Here is a 12,007-nt window from a genome sequence, read left to right as displayed (position 1 = left end):
AGTGTTTCAGGCAGACTAAGGTTTGCCCAAATAGATCTATCTTTGCATGAAACGAGTTGATACCATCTAGCATACGATTAAAACAATTAAATTAACTACAAGTTGTACGATGTTGATTAGTGTGGAAGAAATTATTATTTCCAAGACATTTTAAAGGAACATTAAGAGAGAACTGCCGAATGATATTCGAACGGGGAATAATGTTACTTGACTATTTTACTCAGTCGAATTTTCGAATTCAAATATTACTCTCTTTTTGCTAAGAGTCGATAGTTCAAGTTATTGAGAATTTCGCTACGCTTATGAAAGAATAACGGCATAGGTCTACCATCATGTCTGGCCGTTAGTCTAAAGAATTTCTGCTGGAATTTTTTCTATGTCATTTATGTGCGAAAAACAACAACAACAACGAGACCGAATGAGACAACCATATTTTAAAATCGGCCTGACCAGTTGACAGTATAGAGTCTAGAGCGGAGTATGGATCCAAAGAGTATTACTATCGCAAAAATATTTGGAAACTCTATAAATAAGATTGAAAGATTTATAACTACGGGAGATTAATACTCTTATAATGTGCCATAAATGTCAAATCAGATGTAAAGATAATGTCTAGATCCTTAAAATTGCTTAGAGTGGATAAAGAAATACCATTTATAGCGTAGTTATATTTGTGACTATTTTTTTTTACGACTATTCCAAGTATGTACGCGGTATAGTGATCACGAACGACGCGATTTTGAACAACGTCGAATTGCTGCTAGCTATTTTACGCAAGAAAGGAGGCAAATCGCGTGGTGTAGTAAACGCGAATGGGAAGATACTCGCGCACGGAAAGGAAAGGCTCGCAAATCGATCATATATTACAAGTAACAGAGACTCGATCTCGAAGTAGATACATAGTACAAACGATTCCAGGAAACGTAGTAGACACGTTACGCTATAATTATCCAGCGTGAAAGTAAATTCATAAGCCATTACGCGTACGCCGATAAAGCGAAGAATTCGCGATTCGACACCAACATCTGGCGAGAAAATAAAAAGTTTCACGCATATTCATCCGGTAGCCGGCAGACTGATACAGTCCTGTTTTCACATAACCAACGGCGCATTCATGCCGGACGGGAATGTGAATTAATAAACAATTAACTTGTCAACTGCACCTTAAACTTATAGAATCTAATAAAATGAACCGCTCGCTGCGACGTTAGCACGCGGAAACGTTTGTCCGTTTTGGACAAAATGACGCGACTACAGGAACGAACGAAAAATCGATCGTCGCGTCGCTCGTATGAAATATCTACCAGATAAGTGGATACTTGGGTTACATCCAGAGAATTTCCCAGGGTTTTAGCGTGTCCGTCGCGTACGTGAACCTTTTTCGCATTGGCTCTGTATCCGGACGTCGTCCGAAAGAACCGATAAGACGAGTTATCGAAGATCGTATCGATGGAACGGCGTAACGACGAATTTCCGTGGAAGGGAAGCGATGATTAAAAAAGTTGGAGAAGAAGGAGGCAAGGAAGGCGGCAAGAGAGATGATTGGTGCAGAGTGAGAAGAGAGGCGCGGATCCTATCGGAAAGTAATTACCGGGCCGGTCGTGCGGTCGTAATTAATCAAATTCCGCGTAGGGATGACGCGACGAAAACGAATCGGCCTCAGGCCAGGAGAATCCATTAGCGAAACACGCGTGTCTCGTGCGTATTATTTCGCGCAGCTACACGCTCCAAGAAGCGAACCATCGAACGAACAAACGAACCAGCGTACCAACGAATCGACCAAAGAACGGACGAACGAACGAACGAACCAACCAACCAACCAACCAACCAACCACCAACCACCTATCGAACGCGTAGTTGCTGCTGCATTAGCCCGACATTACCTTCCACGTGACGCACGATCCTTCGATGTTGCACCTTACCCGGCTAATTGTGCGAGCCACTCTCCCGTTCAGCAGGAGAACCGTGACGGATCGGCGGGTCAATCGAGGTCGTCACTCGGCTTATCTCGCCGACTGCCTCCTCCGCCGCCAATCTACGCTCTCGCTTTCCTACGAATTTTCTCAAGCCTTTTCAAACACGGAAGAATTACCAAGCGACCGCTTATCTAGAGTCTCGACTCGTTAATGCTTCGTACTCTGCGACTCTGTCCACGAAACCTAGTGCCTTCTAACCGCGACAGCTTTTCTACCTTTTCCTTTGCGATGCATTCGATTTTAAATGCGAGACGCCGATCCAACGAAGAAAGTATCTAGGACAGGCATACTTGCGAGTAAAATTACGCGTTCTATCACCCATCAATGGTAAATTTAAACCAAGATCAATTAGACATCGTTTTTACCCCTGTCACAACATTCCACGTATAATTCGCTAACATTATAGGTTAACATCGATCGACTAGCACACAAGCTAGCACGATTCTATCACACAGAGAAAACTGTCGCCTCGTGAAAGAGACGTGTATAGCATGCATACGCACACTTTTTCAATGTTGCTGGCAGTCGCGTGAACGAGTTGTCTCTCCGTCTCCATCTCTGAACAGTGAGTCGAGCGTGTGTGCACTTTCCCGGTGCAACGGTCGCACCAAGTGCATTGGAAAGTGCGGCTCGCACGCTCGTCCCCCTCCCCTCCTTCCACTTTTTCACGTTTGGTTACCTGGCTTATAGCTGGCACCGATCTGCCTACCGAGCGTTCGCTTTCTCTCCGGACGCCTTGATGCATATACCTACAAGTATATACGCACTTATACTCGACTTCCCTTTCGTCTCCTGCTCGTTTCTCCATCGTTTCGTTAATCGTGGAAGAAACGTGACCGACAGCCTGCGGCTTTCCGATCGAGGCCGACCGATCGATCGGATTTCTCGTTCGAACGCGGGGATCACGAAAATTCGACCGGTCAGCAAATCGTAATTGCACGTGGAAAAAAGGAAAAATTTCGCAATGCAACGTTCGTGGTTCCGCGCGAAGACATTCAGGGGAGTTTTAAAAGACAAAAATTACGATAACGATCCCCGAGTAAAGTTCAATCAGCCTTTCCTTCTACGCTCAGCAAAGTTGTATGTTCGCCGTACACGCTTTGGCATGCAGCACGAAATCCAAGGTACAGAATCGTCGTCGCCGATATCGCTCTCTGAATCGACAATCAAAAGCTGCGTGTGCAGTTATGCACCACGAACCAACGCGTACCACCTCCATCGAGCACGATAGTTCCGAGGGAAAAACCAGTCATCGTCGGAGAAAGCAACATTTCTCGCGACTGTAAAACGCCACGCGATAGCGTCTTATTGAATCATCTTTAGCCGGTTGAACGTTACAACAGGTATCGCGCCGTATTATCGTGTCGTTCTGTACAGACTTCGAGAAACGCGTGAAAACGCAAGTAACAGATCAGTTTTGACGAAAATCCTCGAATCGATGAAAAGTTCCGACACGCTTACGTACGATGCACGATATCCACCGTAAAAACAGTGGTGTCGCATCCGATAAATCGCGTAGGTAAACAACGCTGACAGGATCGCATTTGAGGAATCCGAAAACGAACAAGGCGACGATTTTACCTCCGAGCCACGTACGATGTCCTACGATCGAAAAAAGCACACGAGCAACTAGAGTATCAAAGAGCACGCGCATAGTACATACATACACACATACACACATACACACATACATACATACATACATACATACATACATACATACATACATACGTACGTACATACGTACATACGGAGAAGCCGATGCAGACTAGCGATGGGGGATTCGTCATCGTATTCATCGGTATGCGACTTGCACTTCGTAGCCGTTCTTGTTAAGCTACAAAACACCGTACGGCAGCTCCTGCGAGAATCTGTTTGCTCGATGGAAACCGCGAGGACAAACGGTCGCGCGCGATCGTCTCGTAGCTCACCACCCACTAACAGAGGAAGAGAACGTTGAGTAATCCAGGAACATACGAGAAACTTGATAACCAACATGCTCGTTTCTCCGAGCTCGTTCCATTCGCAGCTACGAGAAAATAACTACGATTCCTCGTACGATGTCCTAGCGATCTCGTTTCCCGTTGTCGCGCGATTAACCCACGATTCCCGTTCTTCTTTCCGATCGATTCCCGATCTCGTCCTCCGCGCAGAAAGTCTCGATCGTTACCACGCCGACGACTTTCTAACGTCCTGAAGCTACGCGATCCGCGAAGGTAACCATCGAGTTTTCATTCGGTGAGAGGTAAAGCATTTTCTCGACGGCTTCGATCTCTATTATTCCAGAAACGGAGTCGAAGAATGGCATGCAGAGAAAACCTTGGTGGCACGATTACGCGCCAGTTACGCAATTTCGCGAGTCGCGAGATGGGACAAAAATCGAAAGCGAGGAAAATGCGTGACGAGGGACGAACGGCGGCGGAAAGATATCCAGCGTATTTGCTAGTCGCGAGTACGCGCGACTCCAGATTTGTATAGTACAGAGCAAGAGGAAACGTTCGCGTGCATGGCGTCCACGGCGCGGCGCGGCGTCGCTTCGCCCAGTGAAACGGCAATTAAAAGAGCGAGAAAAAGGAAGAAGCACGCTTATGATTGGATACAATCCTAAACGACGAGGAATAAAAGGAGCAAAAGAGAAGAACCTTGTCGTTGTTCATAGCGCGGCGAAGTAGAAGCGCTCGGAGTATAGAACCGCGATCGCAATGTAGCGCGATGCGAGAGCGAGAGCAGCCGCGCGCGGTGGCTGCACCGACCGGTGCACGCGAATGCATATACATATATCTCTGCCTCGTCGTTGCACTCGGGAATGCGGTCTATAGCGCGTAGGATCGAGAGCGGACGAGCGAGCAGAGCGCGGCCAGAGAAACAAGAAGAAAGACGACGACGTCGGACAGAGAGACGAGGAAAGAGCGAGAAGAGCCGGCGGACGTGGACGATGGAGTGCGCGGGCGCGGACGCAAACGCGAAACATTCTGAGGCGAAGAAAAGAGAAGAGAAGAGAAGTGAAAAGAAGAGAAGGAGACAGAGGAGAGCGTGCACGGCAGTCGTAAACGGCAACAATTGCTGCGGGCGTTGCCACTCGAAAGCTCGAGTGCCTAATGCCAGATGTCAGACGGTGGTTAGAGTCATTACGGTCATCACTTTGTACCGCGATACACGATGTATACCGGCCGACCGATGCACCGTCGTCGTGCGCGCGCATCTTTTACCTCTAGAAACGCGATCCATCCGCCGATGCAACTTTGCCATCTTCCCGATCGCCCTATCCTAACTTCCCCTTTACAGACCAGTCGTGCCGTTTCCGTTCACCCATCGATCCTCCGAGTCGCGTGGCTCTCTCTCACCCACGAAAAATGTTGAAACGCGGTACAACGGTGTAATCCTGCTGGCCAGTATTTCCCTTCTCGTCCGTCCTTGAAAAAAAAAGGCCGGACGCAAAGTCGGACAAAAGGATCCGCGGTTTAATGATCCTCGGTTGCCAGTTAGGACGGATAATGGAAGGCTTGCAGGAAGATGAATCGGACCCGTGACCTGCCACGTAGTATAGAAAGACGGATACTCGGCCGATGGATGCGAATAGTTTCGCGCACGAACGCGCACAGTCTCTCATACGAGCGTAGCGCCTATTTACGCGCGTGCAAACGCAAGCGGAGAAAGGGCCAAGCTCGCCGAACCGATACGGTGGAATCCAACAGTTCGGAATCTTAGCGGGGCGCTAATAGTATCGAGACAATTTAAGCGGAGAGAGGAGAATCGTTCCCCTCTCCGTTGGGGAAGACGAACGGAAAGGGGTGAATTGCGTGTGGGAAACGCGAATGGATTCGATTCGCGGCATCGGTGGGGTTCTTTCGAAACCCGTTTTCGAGCTACATAGGGAGAACGTACATACGCATATACGTATGTATGTATGTATGTATGTATGTATGTATGTATGTCTGGTCTCTCCTCGCTGTTCGAACCGAGTAGAGAAACAAGACAAACATGGGATAGAGAGGAAAGGTGAAACATGCGAGGTTACGAGAAGGAACAAACGAGAGAAAAGAAGGCGAAGAACCAAAGGGGTGGAGCTGGTACGAAAGGGGATGGAGCGAAAAGAAGCGGCCGGTTCGGGTTCGAAAGACGGGTGGGAGAGGCCGACGAAAAATCTATAATTATAATAATTACAGTTGAGCGGGCAACAATTATAAATCATCATTGAACTAGGCAACGAAACACCGATAAAATATATATCGTACGAAAGTTTGGAGCAGACGCTAAGATCGGGTCGCGGTGCGTGCACGTGTATCCGGCCGCCTGCCGAATATGTCCGTGTACACTGTACAGTAGTGTACACGCGGTCTACCACCCAATTGAAAAACGTAGTGGTTTATTCCTCTCAATTTCCATCGGCATTCGGCATTTGGTGTGCACCGGCATGAGCATTCACCGCTTCTCTCTTGAATGCGGATGACAATCCGATCGAAGACAAAAGAAGGCACTAGTTTCGCTCAGTCAGATGGACAGTCGCTTGCGAGAGGGAGGAGATCGAGGGAAGGATTTTTCTACTCTTTTTATTCCCTTTCTCTTCCCTTCTCGCCGCAATGCCGTAGCTTCCTGCCCTTCTTTATCGCTCCCATTCCTCCGTTTTTCTGTCGTTCGCGTTTCTCGTATCCACACGACAAACACGGATCACGAATGTTATGAATGACAGACGCTTCGTCGTAGCACCAACAGCGGCACCGGTAACGATTATCTCGCCGCGGTCTTGCGAATCTCGAAGCGTTGCAAACGCGATCGCCCGCGTTTATCGCGCAAAGAGTAGTCACGTTCGGTGTTTGACGCGTAAAATTTGTAATAGAACGTAGGAGACACGAATGCTCAGCGATTTCGATCGAGCGGAAAGGATGGCTTGGTTACCTGCAGCGATCCTCGGTTAGACAAACCGCAGAAGCGCGTAACAATTTCGTTATCTTAGGCGAACGAAAGTATAGATATAGAGTATTACTTTCAGCGATTACGCCAAATGTAAAACGATCGTCCTTAAAAAAAGGTCAACAGATAAGGCGTGCGCTCGCGTCCGTGGCCGCCCTCGTCCTCTCGTGAGCGACCAAGCGCGTAATCCGTTTCGTGGCCACGGCACGTCGTCGATTCGTCTTAAATTTCAGAAACGCGCGACGAGCTCGCACCTCGCGAATGCCCGATAGCCCGAGCTAGTTTAGCTGCATCGAGGGTCTAGAACGGGATCGTTTCTCGGTTGTTTGGAGCGCGCGCGCGTGTTACGCCAGCTTCGAAGATCGGCAATTGCACACCGTGCAGGTATACCGATCGCGAAGACGCTCTGCTCGTAAAGCAACCTCGGTGTCGAGAGCAACTTGTTCTTGGCCTAACACCGCTTCGGGGAAGAGCATCTCGCCGCTGCCACAAAGAAAACTCTCGCAACAGGTTTCCCTGCGCAAGTGGAACGCGTCCCTGGCACGTGTGTTCTTCGAGCGTTCGCCGTTGCCAGCAGCCACTACTAGCCGCTACTAGCCGCTACTAGGATCGTCGAGCAACGCGTAATTTTCGAGCTCCCTCTCGATATTCGTACAATGCACGAGCCTTTTCTCATTCATCTTCTCACGTTTCCTCGTCGTGCTGGTACGCATATTCTTTGTGTGGCTTACAGTGGCAAACGCACAATAGGACGCGCGTCGCATGCCAATAAACGTACACGCGGGTTTATTTCGGTTCCGTGGCATCGTCCGACAGTTTGGAACCGCGAACCGCCGATCACGATGGCGCCCACGCAAGCGCCCAGCATCGAACGAAGATCATCGATCGATCGCGTGTCATCGAGAATATTTTCTATCCGATATACACGGTTCCCTGCTAATTGCTAGAGGGCGACGGAGAAAACCTTTCATGCGCGGCGCGATTCCAATTACGATTTTCCCAGTGTAAAGTGAATACGTGGCTTGCGGCGCGACCAGTGCCGCGCGCTGCCCTTTCGGCCGGTTCGCACATTTACCACAAACCTTTTGCAACATAGTGGCAGCTTCGCGCCGAGAAACAACTTTACGCAAAACGTTCAGTCGACTTGTGCAACGATTAAACAACACACGAACCTGTTGGGAATCGCGTGGCTTTCACCGATCAGAGACACGCTGCGCCATTCGACACTATCAATTCGCGTGGTATGTTTCGCGCGGGAATTCGTCGTCGATCGGCGTCGACGCGATGACATGTCAATTATCCTGCCGTACGATCAACGGTGCACACTACGTAAGTAAATATACGGCGGTACTTACGATATCGCCGAAGGTTACGTAACGCGATGCGATTCGTGCAAACGAACGAACAAAGAGGGTTCTCTTACCTTGAGAAAGCAGGAGCCAACGGGCATATCCTCCGATACGGTCGCGTTATACAGCGGCTTCTCGAAGATGGGCTCGTTGTCGTTGAGGTCATGGACGGTAACACGCACTGTCGCGCTGCTACTTAACGGCGGACGACCCGAGTCGGTGGCGATCACTACTAAAATCGGCGCAGGATCGGCTTCGCAGTCAACGTGAGTCCGCGTTGATATCAAACCGGACGTTTCGTCGATAACGAACCACGTAGAATTGAGAAGAGAATACTTGATGGCGGAGTTGGCACCTTCGTCGAGATCCGTGGCCGTTACCTTCAAAACCGGAGTACCCGGTTCCGAGGCCTCCAACAGATGGGCCTCGTACCTTTCCCGACCGAATTTCGGAGCGTTGTCGTTCACGTCCGTGACGAGAAGACGAAAAGTTCGAACGGCTCGCAACGGAGGTGTTCCCGCATCGGTCGCCTCCACAGAGAGATCGTAAACGGGCTTTTCCTCACGGTCGAGCGGCCTCTCGACCACCACCAGGTATATAATGTTGTCTCTGGTAGCCAGGCCAAAGTGTCCCTCGCCGCCGGTCAACGTGACGGTAGCGTTCGAGTATTCGGTCCTCGAGTCCGGATCGCTGACCGATATCCTAGCGACGAATTCACCCGGCTGGGCGCTCTCGCTGATTTTCGGTGTCGCATCATCCGACAGGAAGATCACAGTAATAGCAGGTTGATTGTCGTTCACGTCGGTTACGCGAACCGAGAGAAACGCGCTCGCCTCGAGAGGCTGGGCGCCACGATCGCGCGCAACGATCACTAGCTCGTGCCGCTCCTTCGATTCGAAATCTAACGCCTTGTTCACGTAAACCATACCGGTCTCTGGGTCGATACGAAACATCTCCTCGCGATCCGATTGTCGCCGATTAATCGAATACTCTATGCGGCCGTTGTCACCAGCGTCGCTGTCTGTCGCGTTCACCGCGAGCACCGGCGTTCCGACGGTCGCATTCTCCGCAATGCTGGCGACGTACCTCGTCTGATTGAAAATCGGCGGATTGTCATTTACGTCCTGTACCGTCACGTTCACGTGTAGCCTCGAGCGAAGCGGCGGAGCGCCACCGTCCAACGCCTCTATTACCAGATGATACCGAGAGCGAGCCTCGCGATCCAACGACCCGGAGTTTTGCAGATCCAAGTAGAGAACGCCATCGCGACCTCGATGCTGGGACAGCCTGAACGCATCTGCGTGATTTCCGGAGACGATCTCGTAGCGTTGCGTCGAGTATTGGCCGAGATCGGGATCCTTGGCAGGCGGCAGGGCGCGTTTCGCGTCGCGAGGCGAATTCTCCGGAAACTCGACGTCCACGTGATCGACGGGAAAGGTCGGCGCATTGTCGTTCTCGTCGAGGACCTTCACCACCACTTGAATGTTTTGCGGCAGGGCGACCAAGCTGTAGGACGGTCTGGATTCGCGATCCAACGGCACTTTTGTCCTTATCTCGCCCGTCGCGTGATCCACTATCAAGTCCGAATCGACCGCGGATCCGGAAACCGACACGATCAAGTACGGTGGACTGTCGGCATCGATGAAACCCACCCTGGTACCTGGTCGAGCGTTCTCCGAAACCTCCAAGTACCTTACGAGTTCGGACCGTGTGCCCGGGGCGAGAACAGTCGCTCCCAGGACGAGGAACAGTAGTAGCAGGTGCCGCATCCTGGGGCCTCCACAACCGCCACCACCGCCGCCTCCACCTTCGCCTCCGCCGTCCTTGGCTATTATCTCGATCTTTCCATTCCTAAATGATGGATCGTGAGAGGACGCGGCACCGATCGATACCTCCAAATGTTCTTCATACGGCCAGGAAATCTCTCTCTTTCTCTGTTTCTTGTCGACAGTCCGCACGCGTCTCGTACGGTGGGATGTTAAAAAACCGGCGGAAGAAAGCACGAGTACGCGATCAACCGGCACATTAATCACCCACTAGCAGCACCACCACCAACCACAATCACGTTTAGCCTGGTCGTTTCTCTCGTAAACACTTGCACTCCTAGGAATTACGTTCGACTGTGCGTTCGCGCCTATATCCCACAGAACCGATACAACCTGCCCGATCGTTGCCAGCGAAGCCAAACGTTTCGAAGGTGACTGCGCTAGATTATAAACATGCCGCTTGCAACGACTCGCGCGATACCTCCTCGTGGAAATTCCTTCGGTAGATACGAATTTATCCGACCCCGTTCCACCTTTATTCTTCGTCCTCTTTCCTCCTTCCTATCGCTTCTCTTCCTTTCTCTACCTCTGTCTGTAGCAGGCTGTGGTATCCGCGCTGTCCTCACCTTTGCTGGAATATCTTCGCCTCGAGATATCGTACATTCCTCGCGTTAGATCCACGTCCGATAACTCGACGATCAACACGACCGGTCGCGAACCCGGCGCGATCGTTTCGCGTCTGGAACGCCCTTCATGTCTCTCTCTCTTTCTCTCTTCCTCTCTCTCTCTCTCCCTCTCTCTCTCTCTCTCTCTCTCTCTCTCTCTCTACGTTGAGCTTCTGTCGAATTTCCACCAAAAATTGACCCTTCGTGATCACGATTTGCTACGTGGATTGATTCTTTATGCCAGCAATAATCTCGTCGTTCCTCCTTGTTTTCTCATCTTCCTCGACACATATTCCATACGCCGATTTCCTCGTCGTCGTCTTCCTCCACTTCTGTCTTTCGAATTTGAGAAATCGTCGAACGTCGTTGCGCACGCACGTTAACGACCATGTAGAACGAGTCGGTCCAACGAACGAGCCGAGTCTCTTCCTTCTTCGTCGCCAACTTGCTACTTCTTACTTCCACCACTGCTGTGTATTCGTGGCAAAACAGCACCAGTCGCGGTCCTCCCGCAAAAACTGTCACACGCCCGACACACTATAACCTATACGAGGACGGCGAATCACGAATCACGAATCACGAACCATAAACGCGACGTCACGCGCGACGAGAAAAAAGCATTATAAGATGCGCTGAAACGACAAGCTTGCGAATACACACGCTCAATACGACCTTCCCGTCGCGTATCGTAGGACGTTTACTCCGAACCACTCTCGTGGTAGTCTCCTTTCGCTTCGATACACCCCTCTCTCGGTTCCCTGTTTATATGTTCGCGATCCGAATCAATCCGAATCGCTCCGAAATCACACGTACACGCGATCGATATAACGCGATGCACTGGACTCGCGACGAATTTAGGTGGTCTCGAGTGTGGTTTACATTCAAACGGAGCACGAGGTGTTGCGTTCTTGGGCCCAGCGTCCGTTCCGCGCGGCTTCGAGGTTAGGCATGCACTGACATGGCGGCACCTGCAAGGCCTACCCTTCCCCTGACTTGCTGGACTCGGCTGGCTCGGTCAGGGGGACTCGACTGGACCCAAACGGCGGCCATCTTGGAGAGGGGAGCAGTAGTACGGCGGGCTCCGATATGCCAGGGCCTCGGCATTCAGCTCGCTTCGCGGCACCGAGCAGCTAGACTATACCAAACTCTGCTCGCTCGCTCGCTCGCTCGCTTGCTTGCTTGCTTGCTTGCTTGCTTGCTTGCTTGCTTGCTTGCTTGCTTGCTTGCTTGCTTGCTTGCTTGCTTGCTTGCTTGCTTGCTTGCTTGCTTGCTTGCTTGCTTGCTTGCTTGCTTGCTTGCTTGCTTGCTTGCTTGCTTGCTTGCTTGCTTGCTTGCTTGCT

General features: G+C 50.8%; 1 protein-coding gene across 1 annotated transcript in view; it reads right to left on the bottom strand.

Annotated features, from left to right (window-relative positions):
- The window catches only part of LOC122567248 (protein dachsous), a 213,652-nt gene extending 202,050 nt beyond the window's left edge, over positions 1 to 11,602 (bottom strand). The window contains exon 1 of the mRNA XM_043725618.1: positions 8,311 to 11,602. Within this exon, the coding sequence (XP_043581553.1) occupies positions 8,311 to 10,005 (1,695 nt within the window). The 5' untranslated portion in view covers positions 10,006 to 11,602. The remainder of the gene's footprint in view (positions 1 to 8,310) is intronic.
- Between the last annotated feature and the right edge of the window lie 405 nt (positions 11,603 to 12,007).

Source organism: Bombus pyrosoma, linkage group LG4 (assembly GCF_014825855.1).
Source record: "Bombus pyrosoma isolate SC7728 linkage group LG4, ASM1482585v1, whole genome shotgun sequence".
NCBI lineage: Eukaryota > Metazoa > Arthropoda > Insecta > Hymenoptera > Apidae > Bombus > Bombus pyrosoma.
Note: the sequence above shows the minus strand (reverse complement) of the source record. Positions and strands in the feature narration are given on the sequence as shown.